Here is a 19,138-nt window from a genome sequence, read left to right as displayed (position 1 = left end):
GGAAAGCAAACAAATAGCATCAGTCAGTGAGAAAGAGCAACAATGAAATCGTACTGTCTGTCAGAAAGCAATGAAATAGAACCACAAATATGGAAAACCAGTGAAAAAAAGTAGCACTGAAACTGTACTGGGAAAAATGGAGGGGAGGGGTGCTCTGTTTGTAAGGAGCGTCTGTATTGAACCATGATGCCATTTAACGGACGTTGGTGATGGTAAGTATAGAGAGAAGTGACATACAATCAGTGCTGCGTTTGGGGAAAATGGTGGGGGAAGGATGCTTTCTTTTTAAGGTGAGTCTCTGTTCAAACATGCTTTTATATAATGGACGGTGGTGAATGAAATACAGCACTATCAATGCGTGTGGGAGTGTGACTCGCGAAAATGCAGGTGTGTCAGCCGGTCACACGCACTGGGTCATTCATGTTTTACATCTATGTGGCAGTTCCTCTTCACCCGATTTAAGGAAACATGGGTAAAGAGCGACGCACAGAGATTAAAGCTGCCGATAGATGGCGCCACGGTGAAGTTCTGTTACAGCGTGTGGCCATCTTAAGTATGGGAACGTGTGCCGAATGTTGTGTCTGTGAAAGGGCACGCTAGATGGCGCTGTGGTAAAGTTCTGTTACAACATGCGGCCATCTTAAGTATAAGGACATGTGCCGAATGTTGTGTCTGTGAGAAGGTGCCCTGCGGTTCACCACAAACATTTTTCCAAACCAAACATACCCCATGACCTTCTGGACACAAAGGAGCCCCTTGCTCAGTTTGGTGGCGATCAGAAGCCCGGTGCAGATTTGTATGGTGGACAAACAAACATACAAACACATAGACTCTGCTTTATATATTAGATATAATACATAGAAAATACTGTAGACTTATTCTAAAACTTAATTTGTGATCAAGTGTAAAATGTACATTACATACAAATGAACATATGGTTTAAACGACTGAAAGAAGTCAACCCAAATTCCACTTTAAAATTTATTGCAAGCAACAAAGCAACACAGTATTTTAATTTCTTTCTAAGCAGTTTTAACTTTTGTTAACAGGTAGAATTGCAATAGAAAGCACTTACATGCAGGTAGTAAATAGGCAAAGTAACATTGAATTTGTCCATAGTACTGATGATGATAGAAGGAGTGGTGAGAAAGAAGAGCAATAAAAAGAGGACAAAATTCACACCCAGGTACCTGCTCCACCATGTAATTCCTTGGATAGAGATATTCTCCCTAATGCAAATAGAAATTGAAAATGATTACTTGCAGCATGGATTGACCCATAACAATCCAAATTCTACATTCTTCATTAGATTTGTTCATAACATATTAACTGTACAGTGAACAATTTACCCCCTCAAGTTTTGAACTTCAGTGTCCCACATCTATTTTACATACTGGAATCCATCATACTTTTCATAAATGTGACAGCTCAGACTGTATGAAATGAGACTTGAATAATGAAAACAAATTTCAAAATCATCCTAAAACTTCAGAAAACCTGAATACCAAACAAAAAGTAAGTAATCCGGGTGACTGTTTAAAATTTGTCCAAGAGCTTTAAAAATAATGTCTTGCTGCTTAAAGTTAAGATGCCTCAAGAGTACCGCACACAGATGTAAATAAAATGAATGTATCTCAAAGAATGTTTTGTGGATACAAGATATACCAAATGTGGGCAAAAATAAATGCTAATGATAATAAAACAAGAGATGTTGACAATAACCTGCATGGCTTACCAGACACCCTAGGGACAGCAAATTCACTGAAGAAAGACTTGAGCTGAAGGTGTATATATAAAAGGTTACATTTTAAATTGTGTAGTCCCTCCAACTTGGCAATTTTTGGCTATATGCAGAGCAAGTTGAGGCCATGTACAGAGACTCTGCCAAGACCCTCAAAAATAGAAAGAACTGATATACAGCGCATATCTCTGCATACTAGAGTGAATAAACAGCAACCAACAGGAACTGGCAGAGATAAAAGCGGTTTTCAGAGTTGTCAGGGCACAAGACATCAATTTGTTGGAATTGACAGGAGGCCAATGTAATTCTCTAGGTCACCAGATAGCAGCATAAAGGTCTTGCTCAGTTCTCAGTTTATAGGACAGACCTGTATGTCATAGTCCTGTTTGCTTTAATGCTTAGCATAGTTCAGAGGAACATGAATCCCAGGAGCAGAATAATGACACTGTGGTTTTGGTGACCCTTATATGCCCATGGGTTTAACCAGAAGCAGCCGAGGTGTGAGGTTTAAGGACTAAAGAGCATAACAGAGCCTACTACTGTATTCTTCTGTTTTTCATGATTAAATTAAGATTTAATTCAGATATTTTTTTGGATCTCAAGGTGATGAGCCCAATCAATTCCTGAAATCAGAAGTATTACTTAAAAGTAGTAAAACTTGTTTGTCCCTTCTTTCTTTACCTACCACAGTTATTGCTGGTAAATCAAATCACTAAGAAGTTACATTACAGCTATACTAAAACAACTTTTTATATTCTGAAAGAACAATGGGAATGGGACCACACAATCAGATTTTTGGATAATAAATTAAAATAAACTTTAGATTGGATGCCGTCTTTTTCAGTCTGCTAGACAAAGATGTTCATACTATTCATCAAGCACATTTATTTATTGTTAACAGTTCAACTAGATTTAGACTTTGCAAATGAGAAATGGCATAAAGGGCTAACGTTACTTGGTCCCATGCTCTCGCTATGTCCCTGACTCACGTTTACATAATGTAACAAAATACATTTGGAGTTACTATAGCTCCTCACCTTCCAATAGTTCTGTTAAATATAATCCTCTGCCACATTATTTTGGGGATAAATATGAACTATATAATTAAAAAATGAGTAAAGAAACAAATCTAATTCTCCTACCAGAAAACTACTGTAACATTTTTTTTCAGAATAGAAAGTCAATTATTAATATTTGTCATTAATTACTAATACTGCATAGAGCCACATTCTCTAGCGGACTTTCTAACCTGTATCTTGCTTCTTTTTCAATTGGCTATATGAAAATGTATTACTGTACCAAATATGTATAATATATGAAGAACTTTATTCAATAATTTTTACCTCCTTTATACACATAAAGACAATACAGTTCTTATTCACACATACATATATATTTTTTTTTTTTCTCAAGGCATTTGTAGTCTGAATCACAATCTGAGTACACGACACGTGTTTCGCCCTAATTCTGGGCTCTGTGGCAGATGTTAGTCGTGCTGACCAACCACAAGCGTTACCTGGTAAGTGACCACCCATACAATCAGATTGTGATTCAGACTACAAATGCCTTGAATGTAATTACCCCGATCTACATACAGTCAAATAAACGAACCACACGCTGTAGCGCAATGGAAGAGGCTTCGCCTCTAGCGTGGACATCCGAGGTTTGATTCCCGAGAGGGGGTGCAGTGAGTGTGTACGCCTGATGAGCCCAGAGTTAGGTTGAAACACGTGTTGCGTACTCTTTGCATTATTTGACAGTAAAACTATTTCAACTATATATATACACATACAGTGGTGTGAAAAACTATTTGCCCCCTTCCTGATTTCTTATTCTTTTGCATGTTTGTCACGCAAAATGTTTCTGATCATCAAACACATTTAACCATTAGTCAAATATAACACAAGTAAACACAAAATGCAGTTTTTAAATGATGGTTTTATTATTTAGGGAGAAAAAATCCAAACCTACATGGCCCTGTGTGAAAAGTAATTGCCCCTTGTTCAAAAATAACCTAACTGTGGTGTATCACACCTGAGTTCAATTTCCGTAGCCACCCCCAGGCCTGATTACTGCCACACCTGTTTCAATCAAGAAATCACTTAAATAGGAGCTGCCTGACACAGAGAAGTAGACCAAAAGCACCTCAAAAGCTAGACATCATGCCAAGATCCAAAGAAATTCAGGAACAAATGAGAACAGAAGTAATTGAGATCTATCAGTCTGGTAAAGGTTATAAAGCCATTTCTAAAGCTTTGGGACTCCAGCGAACCACAGTGAGAGCCATTATCCACAAATGGCAAAAACATGGAACAGTGGTGAACCTTCCCAGGAGTGGCCGGCCGACCAAAATTACCCCAAGAGCGCAGAGGCGACTCATCCGAGAGGTCACAAAAGACCCCAGGACAACGTCTAAAGAACTGCAGGCCTCACTTGCCTCAATTAAGGTCAGTGTTCACGACTCCACCATAAGAAAGAGACTGGGCAAAAACGGCCTGCATGGCAGATTTCCAAGACGCAAACCACTGTTAAGCAAAAAGAACATTAGGGCTTGTCTCAATTTTGCTAAGAAACATCTCAATGATTGCCAAGACTTTTGGGAAAATACCTTGTGGACTGATGTGACAAAAGTTGAACTTTTTGGAAGGCAAATGTCCCGTTACATCTGGCGTAAAAGGAACACAGCATTTCAGAAAAGAACATCATACCAACAGTAAAATATGGTGGTGGTAGTGTGATGGTCTGGGGTTGTTTTGCTGCTTCAGGATCTGGAAAGCTTGCTGTGATAGATGGAACCATGAATTCTACTGTCTACCAAAAAATCCTGAAGGAGAATGTCCGGCCATCCGTTCGTTAACTCAAGCTGAAGCGATCTTGGGTGCTGCAACAGGACAATGACCCAAAACACACCAGCAAATCCACCTCTGAATGGCTGAAGAAAAACAAAATGAAGACTTTGGAGTGGCCTAGTCAAAGTCCTGACCTGAATCCAATTGAGATGCTATGGCATGACCTTAAAAAGGCGGTTCATGCTAGAAAACCCTGAAATAAAGCTGAATTACAACAATTCTGCAAAGATGAGTGGGCCAAAATTCCTCCAGAGCGTTGTAAAAGACTCATTGCAAGTTATCGCAAATGCTTGATTGTAGTTATTGCTGCTAAGGGTGGCCCAACCAGTTATTAGGTTCAGGGGGCAATTACTTCTTCACATTGGGCCATGTAGGTTTGGATTTTTTTTTCTCCCTAAATAATAAAAACCATCATTTAAAAACTGCATTTTGTGTTTACTTCTGTTATATTTGACTAATGGTTAAATGTGTTTGATGATCAGAAACAATTTGTGTGACAAACATGCAAAAGAATAAGAAATCAGGAAGGGGGCAAATAGTTTTTCACACCACTGTATATAGTGAGATGTGGCCGTCTTGTCATCCCGGCCAATACCCCCAGGCCGCCAGATGGAGCCCTCCCTGCAGTATGGTGGTGCCCCGAAGACCAGCAGGGAGTAATGGGACATGTAGTTTTTTTATACAAGACCCTGCTGGATACCACAGGGATACCAAGAGGGAGCTGCAGGGAGGACTGAAGACTTCTTTGTGCCCTTTAACCTGGAAGTTCATCAAAGGAAGAGCGACGGGCTTCCGGGGTGAAAAGAAAGGACTTGTACCTGACCCGGAAGGGATTGAGAGTCACATGCATTGAGGACTGGAACACTTCCAGGTCAGGGAATATAAAAGGACTATGGGAGCTCCCAGACGGCGAGCTGAGCTGGGTGGAAGGGTGGCAACGCGTCTGGGAGTGGAGGATTGATTATTATTGTGATTTGTGTATGAGTATAGTGGAGGAGAGGGTGTTTTGTGCACTGTGGCAATTTAATAAAGTCAAGGATTGGACTTTTAGCTGGTGTCTGGAGTTGTGGACAGGGGTTCAAGGGAGCGAGAGCGCCCCCTATTTGTCACTATATACATATACATATACACATACACATACACATACACATAGTGGTCCAGACCTAATTATGCAGATCCAGATCGTCTGGATAACTTTGATTTACGTGGGGATGATTCCAGTTCGGCGCAAAGACAATTCTTCATGTCGTCAGTTTGCACACTTTTCAATGGTCCAGGATTTTTCGGGTGATTTTCTATGTAATAAACTTAAAGTTATATCGTAATGAAAATTGCATAATTAGACCTGGACCACCCTATACTTTGATTTAACGGTCAGACTAAAACCTGGACCAAAATATGGGCTCACATAGTTAAACAAATACTGAGTGTATTCTACAGCACAATGTGCTTATATTTTCTGAAACTTAAATGTACAATGCAAGTGGAACATTATGTCACTTGGCTACATAAATTTTATAAGTATAACCTCTGGAAGTTTTTTCAAAAAGTATTCATCCTCTGTCCACTGACACTATGCATTTGATTGTAATCATCTGGTCATAATGTTATACACAATACAGTTTCAAGTGAAAGCAGAACCAATTTTTCATTCTTAACAAAAAAGTACCATAAGAAATGTTCTGATGAAAAGAAAACATTCAGCCAAACACAGATACTAGACAGGAGGATTGCAAAACTACACTTCATGATAACTTGTTCCATATATCAATGTTTCTCTGTATGAAATATTTCAGCATTAATGAAAATGTTTTTACCTGCTAACATCAATGTTGCTGTGCAGGTGTGGAAGAACTAGCTTTATAATTTACAAAGAATGTGCATTTGCCTTTTGTTAATATTGTTAATAAATAGAATAGTATAGCCTGCTAAATTAACCAAGGAGTCAAAAATAAAACTGAAGCAGGAGAGTTTTGTAAAGCAGGCAGCAAACAATGGCCGAGGATCAGCGTCCATATTTCTAGGAGCGGAAAATCATATTTAGTTGCAGCAAGAAAATGAACAATAATTGTTCATAGCAACTTCGTATCGATGCTTTTATTAACAAATATAGGCTGTATACAGTTTACTTGTTAATCACTGTTTATAATATTCAATTACACCACACTGGTGTGACTCATTCACAAAACAGAAATGACTTAACAGATTTCAAGACAGTTCACTTTTCTAACAAAATAAAAATCAAGATCTGCTTTAATTATTTCAATCACTGAACCTTTGATAAAACATCTAGAAAGGTCTCATAATTAATAAACAGCTACAGCCGAATTTCAAGGCAGCTTACCAATAGATATTGTGAGGATCAGGCTCATATGTTACAGACCACTTGTTAACTTGCAGTTCCTGGCTAACAGTAGAAGGGTTTGGGTGATGCCTGCATTCGCAGCCATTGCAAGTTATTGCATTAAAGTCTTGAAGAATGCTATAAGTAAACACAATTTAAAACTTTTACATTTTTTTCCCTGTGAATACACTAGTAACTTTGAGCATACTTAAAAAACAAAAATAAAACAAAAAACTGAAGCATTACATGGTAATTTCATTATACAAGCTGATAACTGAGAAATGGGTCAAACATAAGGAAGACAAAATAAGAAAATAAAATGATATAGCTTACAGATTTGCCATTGCTTCATTCTGTAAAGTAACAAAAGCCATGCCCAATGGCTTTGAGGTTACATTGTTTCTTTCCTTGTCATATTCCTCTTCCAACTTGCTTTCACTGACTGAATAGTAATCAATTGCATCAATCTGCAAATAAAATAGACAAGCCTATGCCATTTAAAAGTTGAATTTTGCAACATATTACAACATAAATCTGTCAGTGATATAAGGAAAGAAAGGAATATAGTAAATATGAAATTTGTGTGTTATGAAGTTTCTGTATTAAAAACATGTCTGTGAAAGAAACTGCATTTGAGTCACATATCCTATACAACAGCAAAAAAACTCCAATTTAAGTATGGGCAGCAAATGCTGTAAGAAGGTCATTATGCAGACATTTTTTTGCATGAGGACATTACAGTTTAATGAATAATTTGTCACACACATGTGCATGGGAGACTGGTAATGGGCACAAATGGTGTTATTACTCAGTCAGATCAGGACTTGGTACTGTCAGCTGATCCTTTCTTCTTTTGTCCCTCTGCAGACCCACAGAAGAACATACCTACCTCCCAGTGATGTCATCACCAACCCTGCCCACTGATAACATCACTTCCTGCTATTACTGATAACATCCTATCTATTCCAGAACCCGCCTACTGAAGACCTAATTTCCTCTTTCAGCCGCCCTGATCCATCCCCTTCTTGTTTCAGCCATATTTAAGAAACCAGTCTATTTTAGACTCTGAATTGTAAAGATGTGTTTCATTTCCTGCATTATTTTTCAGTATACTGGGTAGCAATACTCCCAAACCTTTTTAGTGCTCTTTGCCTGGTTCTTTAGTAAATTAAAAAAATAATTGTTTTATATAATGTAATTCTGTATTTTCAAATGCTAAAAAGTGGTAATTTATAAACTTTTCAATTTGTCACAAAGTTGGTCGGTGTTCTTCGTGTTGATCATACAACCCGGAGCAGCATAATAAAACAAACAAAAAAAAAAATCAACTTTGTAATCACTTTACTAATAGACACTATTATGTGCATCATTTAGTTTGAATAAAAAAGGAACTAGCAGCAGGGGACTTAATAAATGCTCATGAGGCAGACTCAACAGAAAGGAAACCCACTTAACTGAAACATTAAGTTCATGCAAGTTCACCTGATCTTTTAAGCAAGCCTACTTCCTGACACGGTGGAGGTATTGGGGATCAAAGCCTAACCCATGTAGGTATAGGTACAATGTGTCACAGTCCACACTAATGCACACCACTCAAACTAGGCCAATTCAGACTCCCTGGTTAAGCTCACAGTGAAGAGCAAACCACGGGGAGCAGAGGGAGAAATTTAAAATTCTACACAAGAGGCACCTCAGCTAGAAACTGAACAAATGCCCTACCACTGTGTGATAAGTACTTTAAGCTTTGCTGCATCATGCTTTCAAACTTGAAACAATAGATATCAACATGAATAACATGATGTATTTCATATAAAGGATGTTGGGAATTGCCTGAGGTGTTGCCCTAAGACCATCCTTTTGTCCCTACTATTTGTATCTGTTGCTATACATCACATAGCATCACATGTTGAGAGAAACAGGAGAAATAAAAACAAGTGTTTCTGGGCACTTAGTGCCTTTACAAAATTATGCTCGAGATATTCTTGTGTTTAGCATTTTTATTTGAAAACTTTTCACCTGTCTTTCAGATTATTTTTTGTAATTAGCAATATTGTACTTGTTTCAAATATTCTGTGTATGACTTACAGTACTAGCACTGGATAATTTATATCATTTACAGATGGCTGTCTTTGGCAGCAATTGTCTTTAGAAAAAATAAATACTTTAGGATTTGACATTGCTGTCTGAAGAATTACCAATTTAAAATACAAAATCATATTTCAATCTGAAAATAAGTTTTCATTGTTTAAGACATTTTAGGCTGAGATGCTTTTGTCAGTTGCTCACTTTATTCGTAACTTAGCCATCTTTTAACTACAAAAGTATTTACTTCATGAATGTCACTTGGGATCCAGACTTTTCCAGACCACTGTAAAGACAATGTTTGTTACATTTAGTTTAGGTATCCATTATAAAAAGCAACTAAAACAGTCTATAATAAACATTATATTCACTATTTTATTAATAATATATTTTTTAAGAATACACATATTCACCTATTACATTCACTGTGCTATTAATATATTTTTCAGTAAAAGTAAAATGACTCTTAAATATGTTACAGATCAAAGAAAAATGGTAATAACTTGTTAAAAAGGCTTACTAGTATGTTTTATAACATAAACCCTTAATAGCTGCTTATAGTGAATACCTAAAATATTATCACAATAAATTTGCATTCTTTGAACAATTATGCCTCAAATATAAATCTTCTGGTGACACACTTTTACTAAGTGCAAAAAAACACTTCTGTCATATACAATTCTGTCTTGGGATGGAGAGTATGGTTAGAGTATTCATTAAAAAGTCCTTGTTCAAACTACGCTGATTATATCACATTTTCACAGTATAGCCATGGATCCAAGGTGTGAACAGCTCCTTTGAGAAACAAAAACCTCCTAAAAGGGCAGACTGAGCAAAAAGGGCTGCATGGAACACGTTAGGAGTGAATAACAATGACAGACAAACCGAGGAAAGAGAAGTCAGAGGCAGGCAATAATCTGGGACAAAGCAGACAGCAAAATGTCAACAAATCAAAAACACAAAGCAGGACTAGGAAGAACATAAAAGTCTTTCACAAAAACAGGCACAATCTCAAAAACATGCTCTTGTTATTGCCTCAACCCTTCTATCACATGAGTTCTGCATAATATTAGTTGATAAATTACACAATCGGATAAACTGAATTACAGGCAAAAAGTACAAAATGTTGCATTTAAATACAATTTGCATGTGAGAGGAGGTGGAAGGCACATAATGTGGAACAGTTCTTGATATGATGATCCTTTTAAATAATTACCTAGCATTACTGTAGATGACATCCAGTCAGTACAGTTGCTCTTCTCATAGGACTATTCACATGACATACAAAAAAACAGTATTAAGTCATACAAAAATATCTTAAATTTTTTATGTTTAACACAGCAAATAAACATCTAGGCAAAAAACAGTTTTTGAATGCAAAATGGAAAGTGAGTGAATTAACCAAAATACACATAAACGTACACAACCTGTATACAAAAAAAATGAAGTATAAAAATACTACAGTATTTCTAAAACATTTGAAACATAACATTCAGTTATAATGTGTATAAGTATAGAAGTTTTCAGTATATTTTATTGTTACTTCTGTCATTTTTGAATCATTACTTTTCATATTTTTTATGCATTTTCATTTTGTTTGTAATTATGTACTGTTCTTTTAAATGTGCCACAGTTACTTGTGTTTTATGGGTGGAGGACCCGGTAGTGGGGCTATCCTGGCAACACCACTTGTGAGCGCTCCTTCTGGATATTTAAGGCAAGAGCAGCAAGGACTCAAGGAGATCACTGCATTTATCTGAAGTCCTTTGTTTTGTAAGTATTGCTATTTTCCTTGTCGGATTCTCTGGTTCTTGAATATTTTCTGTTCTGTCTTTAGAATTTAGTACTGAGGTACCGTTAAATTTCAACCAGGATTCCTCCACTGGCTGGTGTTCACATTCCTTTTTATGTCTTCTTTTTCAACTTCTTATTCTTTTAGTTATGTTAATAGTGTGACTGGTGTTAATTATATGCATTATTTGAAGTTTTGTTAATAATTACATTTTATATTATTTTTTATTATTATTATCTATGTTTTTTCTGTGTTTCCTGTGGGTGGTTTCCCAGAACATGGGGCCACCTGCCTATCACTCTGTGCACTCAGCCGTAGCTGTACAAACAAGCAGTCCCTTGCAGTTCATTGAATATACAGGAGTTAGAGAGTTTCCTTTGTTGATTGCTGTGCTTTTTGTGAACTTCCTGATTTTTACCTCTGTGCTCCGTTTTTTGACCATTACTTACATGTGTTTTATTGGGACTTCTCTGCATCTGGATAGTCTTTGCCTTTGTGTTCCTTGGAGCTTATTTTGGTGGCCTCAACCCCATTTTGCTATGTTCACAGATCATAATACTTTATCTACAATTAGATTAGAGTTAAATAAAATATCTGAAAGAAATTTCACCCTGAGTTTCTTCTGTTTTTTTTTTTTAAATCGGCCTATTGCATAATAAGTATTGTTCTTGTATGTCACCTGTCACAATATCTCATCCAGATTTTTCTTAAAAGTTGTCAGGATTTCTGCTTCAACTACATGTCTTGGTAGTTACATAACTATGCATAAAGAAGTGCTTCCTGGCTTTAGTTTTAAATGCATTTAACGTTAATTTCCACTGATTAGTATTAGGTCCCCCACACAGAATAAACAGGTTTAATTTTCTGAGTCTGTAAAAGTAGGACATGTCCTTAAGATCTGGGATGAACTTGGTTGCTCTCTTCTGCACAGCTTCAAGTGCTGCTATGTCTTTCTTGTACCATAGTGACCAAAACTGCACACAATACTTCCGATGCAGTCTTACCAGCGCAAATCTTACTCCAAATCGTAACCTTAGATCTTCAAATGAGTGTCTACTTAGAATTCCAAGAGCTAAATTTAAAAGAACAGGTGAGGTGGCCTTCTGCTGTTATGCACCTAAAATCTGGAATAGCTTACCAATAGGAATTCGCCAGGCTAATACAGTGGAGCACTTTAAAACACTGCTGAAAACACATTACTTTAACATGGCTTTGTCATAGCTTAATTTTAGTTTAATCCTGATGCTCTGTATATTCAGTTAATTATCATTATTATTCATGGTGGCTCTAAAATCCATACTAATCCCTACTTTCTCTTCTGTTCCTTTTCCAGTTTTCTGTGGTGGCGATATGTGCCACCACCACCGAATCAAAGCACCGTGATGTCCCTACACTGATGGATTAAAGGCCAGACGTCCCCATTACCGTCATCAAATTCTTCCATGAGAACCCTGAATACAATGAGGACTGATTGACATAATTTATGTTAGGTAGAATGCCTATAGGGGGTTGGGCGGTCTCGTGGCCTGGAACCCCTGCAGATTTTATTTTTTTCTCCAGCCATCTGGAGTTTTTTTATTTATTTATTTATTTTTTTCTGTCCCCTGGCCATCGGCCCTTACTTTTATTCTATGTTAATTACTGTTCCCTAATTTTAATTCTTATTTTGTCTTTTTTCTCTTTCTTCATCATGTAAAGCTCTTTGAGCTACATTACTTGTATGAAAAGGTGCTATATAAGTAATTGTTATTAAATGATTTGAGCATAACGTACCTTGACTTAAATTCAACAGCTTTTATGATATAACCTAAAATTTTATGGTTAATTTCCCTTGATGTGGAGTTTACTCTATTTGCCTATATATGAACTACTATTATTTTTTTTATTTTTAGAATCATATATGGTAATGGATTAGCAGTGCAATTTATTAATTTAATGAGTAGACAATAAAATGCATTATTTCTTCATCCCCATCAATATAATGCTGACAATAACCCTTCAAAGATTTAGATTTAATGATTCAAAATGCTCAGGGCACTTTTAATTCAAGCATATGCATTCAATTTTGTTGCATAATATTACAGTAGAGAACAAGCTTGATATGACTGCAATGATGCAAGTCAGCTCCATGCTCCCACTTTTGTTTAGGAGCCTTTTGAACCCAACACTTGTCGATAGTCATGACTGGATGAGCTTGGTAAATGACAACAAACACACACACATAAAGCAATGGGTAGATGCAAAAGTGAGCTAGTGGTTTTATTAAAAGCAGACCAAAGCCGTGATCAAAAGTGCAGTGCTTTCAAATGTCAATAAATAAATCCGTGAGATTAAAAATAAGACTTAAAACAAGAATAAAAAAAAACTATCGCAGTCATTGGGTCAATGTTGCTTTCACTCCTGGATGAGCCTAGCACAATTCCCTCTTTGTCTCCCTAGCTCACCCACCCACTGCTAGCTCAGCTGGCAGAGACTTCAATAGCCGCAGTCCTATCCAACCAGACCTCCCTCTTGGTTGCTTCAAGTGGCATCAGCCAGACCGCTTGGGGTCGGTTGTCCTCTCGTCTTCCTTCTCACTCACTATGGCATACCTCTGGTCCCTAGACAGGATGCCACCTCAATCACACCCACCCCTCTGAACAATCAGTGGGGATGATCTGTCCCTAGAACACAGATCCTTTGCTCCATCACAGGACCAAAGACCGCGCTGCCTTTCCCCATACTAGCTGGCTAGCTCGTTCTCTCTCTCTTCACTCCAACACTCTAAGCTCAGTTTGCGTTTTTTTTTTTTCCATCTCTCCTTGATTCTGCCCCAAAAATCTTGTGCTACCCTTTTATAAACTGCAGAGAGGTGTAAGTGCGATTGCCTAATTTCTGTCTCAAGCTGATAACAAGACAATCAGACTGCCCACGCATGTCGGCAAGCAGATCGGAGTTTGGCATTCACAGACACAGCACTTATGTAGAATATAGTTTTCAAACATGGATGGTGATGAATAATTGAGGATAGTATTTGCGGAGTTTTAACACGTTTTAACGTATGCTCATTTAAGAAATGCTTATTCTTTGAATTATATCAGTCTTTAACAGTGCCTAAGGTCAACAGTCATTTCGATTGTTGTTTTTTTTTTTTCTTTAGTTTGACATGTCTGTCTTTCATATGGTAGGCCAATTGGGAAATTAATACATTGGCATCATTTTCTTATTGCCTTCTTTTTAACTTGCCTTTTAGAAAGGCATTTAAATTCAGGTTGTATTTGCTGAAGTAATAATTTGTTAAAAGTTCAGGTTTAAGGTTACTATGCCATCAACTATTTTTTTTTTTTTTTTTAATTCCTTTGTGCTGATTCTACATTTATTTTGTGATTCAGTGTCTATTTACTTCATGACTTATGTATTAATTTTATAATTACATGTTTTAATGATTAATTGCACACATTTATGCAATTATTAATCTGTTTTATTGATTCCCAGCCCGAATTCAAACATACGCCTAGAATATAAACTATTCTGTTCTCGGTTACTAGCTGACAGGTCCACTACAAACATAATAAAGTTTAATGTCTACATGTGAGTATTATGTATGGTAATTGACCATTCCTAGATCCTACTGAAGTACTTGAAATCATTAAGTGGGTTAAATCGAATTAACTGATTTTCTTGCTAAGTGTAATAGACAGACATTTGTGTGTATGGATATATTATTTAAACTTTAAGTTCAGTCAAATAATAAGGTAGTAGTAAATCACAATATATTACATAACTTAGTCACAGCGTCATTATATAAGAGAACCATATTGTGATTTCTATCCCTGCTTACTGCCTTACTCCAGTTTCTGCATCCTTATAGGTGAGACCCAATCTTGTCAAATTACACCATGGAACTTTGATTCTATAGTCATCACAGACAGCTAGCCTAAAAATCAAGCCCAACTTTTATCTTTTGGGAAGTGTTATTCTAGGAATTTGTGGTTTATAAGTTGCTTAGGAAAAAAGCACTAGATGAGTTTAAAAGTTGCTCATTTGTTTACCGAATTCATAACGCTCTGAATAATGGGGTCTTCTTTGGCAGATCTTGGGAAAAACAGATTATAAATGGGAAGTTCATCCACAGGAGGATAAATACACAACCACCGACAAATATACTCATTGTATATTAAAAATTGTAAATAAACCAGACATGTAATAGCTTATTTTTGTATTGTGAAAGAAACCCCAGAACAAGGGGAATATGAAAATTCCACAATGGACCACAATTAAACCAGGGTTCAATAGTTGTGAAGTTTTATTTTGCATTTTATTTGTAAATCTCGCCCCAAATATCTTACCAGTTTACAGCAACCCATGGAGAAGCAGCAGCAGGGTCGTGGGTTGATAGACGCACGTTTTCCTTCTTTTTCAAACAGTTTTCTATAATGTATTAAATTTTGTTTTGCTCTTTTCCTGCAACCAAAAGAAAAACTACTTTTCGTTATGGTTCATTTTTAAAAATGTCATTAAAAACATTGACAGCAAAAATAGGAAACCACTATTACAACACTTTTAGACCACTGTAATCAACAGAGCTTTGAAAGAGTTCTCAAACTCTAGGAACATTTTCAGACTTTTCTCGGTAAAACTTTCACATTTATTTTATATTCTATATATTTACTTGAGTAAACTGCAATTCTATGGCTAAAAATGGGTAAGTCAGCAAGGAAGAGTAGTAGACTACACGATTGTTTTTGTGTGCATGGTTATCCATCACAGAAAACAATGATAAATGGACCATAGTAATAAGAAGCAAAACACTCCAGTCTCCCTCTTGATCAGAGGGACTGCATTCAATATTCAGTTCAAGCTGATCAAAATGCCAAGCACTCTCAACTGAAAAACCACACATTTGGCCTAAGGGTAACCTACAAGATTAACAACATTAGGCTCATACCCATTTCTAACTCATTTGGCAGTTGACTCTTTGGTAAATAATAAAATTCTTAACATAAGATGTGTGCATTTTCATTTAGGAAACAGTGAAAAGTACACTCCAGGGGCCTCATGTATAACGCCGTACTTAGAATTCATATTAGAACATGGCGTACGGACAAAAGCGAAAATGTGCTTACGCACAAAAAAATCCAGATGCATAAATCTGTGTGTACACCAACTTCAACGGCAATGGCAAAAGCAAGCTGGAAAATAGAAGAATTTCAGCGAATACCAAGTAGAGGCAAAGAAAAACGTACTATTTGTTGGTTTAAACAGTGGCACAAACAACAAAAGGAAGTTGATCGAGTGACATAGCGTGTCGGAGAAACTCAAAAGCTCACGTTCAAAGTCACACAGTGCCCGAAACAAAAAAAGAAGTTGTCAGATATCAAAGTCACTGTGAAAAGGCGAGTCATAGCCCACCGTCTGAGTGTCACATGAAAGCTTATTAGGGTACAGAGGAGGAAAAAAAAAAAAAAGGCACACAGTGGGGAAAAAGCATGAAATGTCAACTTCAATTAACGAAATTTCTTTACTCTACTTTAATCACGTAGTTTATTTTGTCATTAAAGTAAAACATCATAAACTTAATCTTAAAATCGTTTAATTTACTAGTTTCTCAAATACCATTGTAACTAAAGTAGCACATTAAATGCTTTGCTTTGTAAAGTAGCACTATGTGCCCTATGTGTGTGAATCACTATGTGCTTCCAGGCTTTCTCTTCCTCCGACAGGACACAGAATCCATTATATTCGTGATATTACAGCTGAATAATTAAAATACTGAGATGCATACATGATATCATTTTCATGACGATAGGAGTTCAAGCATGTTACTAAACATGGGAACACGGTGGCGCAGTAATTGTTCATGTCTCACGCAAGATGCTTGCTGCGCCGTGTGCTACCTTCAATGAAATACTTTATTGTAGCAGTACTGTCTCTTTCAAACATACTAACCTCCAATTCCTGTCCTTACTTTTCTTTCTCCAAATACCCAATTGCCACACAATCAGCTCTGTAATAGACATTAAGCCATCTGTAAGCTTAGAATGACAATTCTTCAAAACGTTTAAGGAACATCGAAATATCTTTGTAGTACATGTTTAATTATTCTATCCATCTATCCTTCCAGTGTCGCGTCAGCACCAACAAGAATACAGCACGAGGCAGGAACAATCCGTGAACGGAGCGCCAGTGGCTCGCTAGCACTGCGGCACCGTGTACTTAAAGTTTTATCTGCATAATATAATAAACATATTTTGCTACATTTCATCTTAAAAATGATATCATCATCATATGTAAATAGGCGCTTTATAAAGTGGCTCGGGTTGTGCAATATTATAACTGTAGTGCAAGTTTACAGTGAGGTGATTGTACTAATAAGTACAAACAGTTCTACAAGGAGCACTTGATGGACTGATTGAGTGCATTTAGAGTTCTTGGGATGAAACGGTTTCTGAACTGCGAGGTCAGTACAGGAAAGGCTCTGAAGCGTTTGTCATATGAGAGCAGTTCAACAGACAGCATGGCTGAGGCAGCGTGTGCTTGATGCTGTATACAGATAATTCTCTTTCCGATCAGCTGCTGTACAGCTATGATTCACACTCAGATACAGTGATATAAATACTCCAAGTGGTGCAGTGAGAGTAATATGGAAAAAGATAATCCGATGTGGGATCCGAGGTGCAGCGAGAGTAACAATGCTAAAGCAGTTATGGTATTTGGAATAGTTTGACCATTCTGTGGACCATTATATTGTTATAAGTTAATTACAATCAGATGCATTAAACTAATAAACAATATGCGGTTAATTTCAGTGTATTTATAAAGCTGAATCAGGGATGTGGATCTAAAAAAGAAAGGATAACCACATAGGAACAGTAGCACTGCTTTGATGCTGGGTGCCACCAGTCTGCAAAACCGAGTGCAGAACTTGCATACGACAGGGTATGAGCTACCATGGAAATGTGCGTGGCTTTATGCCAAGTTTAGGTTTTATACATCAGGTTTTGAATGTGGAAACATTTTACGCAATATTTTTATGTGTACACACCGTTTAAACATGAGGTCCCAGGTGATGATGTGAAGACTCCATAAAGACAGTGGAACAACCAGTTTTTTAAACAAGGTCTCTGAGAGCTTGCGCAAGCAAAAACTACTGCGTAATTTTACTTCCACAAGTACAGTTGAAAGCATTTATTCAGCTTTCATTATATGCGGCATAAATGAACAATAATCTGCAACAGCAATGCATGCTGTAAATTACAATGTATGAAAGGACTTATTTGATAGGATACATTATTAGTAATATTCTGGCAATATGTTTACTTTTTATTAAACTGGAAGGTTACTATGTACTTGGAAATTTAAAGTGCCTTATTTATGAAATTACACAGTACTTCATACTGATAATTCATTCTAAATGGATTCTTTAAGGTCAGGATGTCTTTCTGTCGTGATCCTAAGATTGTCAGTTTTGGCAAGTCTTAGAAGCCTAACAATTCATGTTTTATACATAAACAAAGCTAACCTCCTTTTAGAAGCCACCCATATATCTTGAGCAACAAGAACTTTTAATCTTCCACAAACTTAACGAACAAGAGCAACTCTTGAGAACAGTAAGATTACATTTTAAAATGCTCAGAAATCAAAATAATTATTATGGCAAAAATAGCACCACATCACAAACTCTGGCTAATTTATCACACACACACAAACAAAATGTGCTTCTCTGGCTCCCCACTACACAGAAGTGGTATATGTGAGTTGAAAAAAAACTTTTTCACATCAAAATATAATTCTTACAGCCCACTTATAGTATTCTAATAAAATGTAGTAAATGTTAACTGAGGCTTAATGAAGCAACCAAACTAGTCATTCAGATGGAAGTTGCTGTAAATTACATAGAGCCTGCAGCTTGCAATAAAATTTCTGTCTAAATAGTGTCACACACGTGCGAATAGGAGGCAGCTAAAGGGCTTGAGTAATTCTAATGCCACATCAGACCAGGGGGGCAGCAGGATGGGCTGACTGTCTTAGTTCCTTGCAGACCATTCCCGGGAAATCTCACCAGGTTCCGGCACCTTGGATGACATCACTTCCTCTACGGGCCTTTAAAGCCACCAGCTTACCTCCAGTCTGACAGTTCTATTTTGGACTTGGTCTTGTAAACATCTTTGTTCTATTGTTTCAAACTTTCGCAGCCAGGATATAATATAAGGGTGGCTTCCCCAAATCTTTATGATGTCTGGAGTGAATTACTTGATACAATGGTTAATTTCAGGTCATGCAATGGTCCTTACATACTCACACGAGTGTTGTAATGATTTTCTTTAGGCTTTGTCAGAAAAAAAAATTAA

At 36.8% G+C, this 19,138-nt stretch overlaps 1 protein-coding gene across 2 annotated transcripts in view; it reads right to left on the bottom strand.

The window, feature by feature from the left end:
* LOC120525693 (CSC1-like protein 1) overlaps window positions 1-19,138 on the bottom strand; it is a 148,901-nt gene that overhangs the window by 36,829 nt on the left and 92,934 nt on the right. For both annotated transcript variants that reach the window (XM_039748216.1, XM_039748217.1), the window contains 4 exons: window positions 15,137-15,251; window positions 7,268-7,401; window positions 6,935-7,072; window positions 1,076-1,229 (listed from right to left, as the gene is read on the bottom strand). In XM_039748216.1, the coding sequence (XP_039604150.1) occupies window positions 1,076-1,229; window positions 6,935-7,072; window positions 7,268-7,401; window positions 15,137-15,251 (541 nt within the window). The remainder of the gene's footprint in view (window positions 1-1,075; window positions 1,230-6,934; window positions 7,073-7,267; window positions 7,402-15,136; window positions 15,252-19,138) is intronic.

The sequence above is a fragment of the Polypterus senegalus genome, chromosome 3 (assembly GCF_016835505.1).
Source record: "Polypterus senegalus isolate Bchr_013 chromosome 3, ASM1683550v1, whole genome shotgun sequence".
In the NCBI taxonomy this organism is placed as follows: domain Eukaryota; kingdom Metazoa; phylum Chordata; class Cladistia; order Polypteriformes; family Polypteridae; genus Polypterus; species Polypterus senegalus.
The sequence above is the reverse complement of the archived record's forward strand: the minus strand, read 5'-3'. Positions and strand labels throughout refer to the sequence as shown.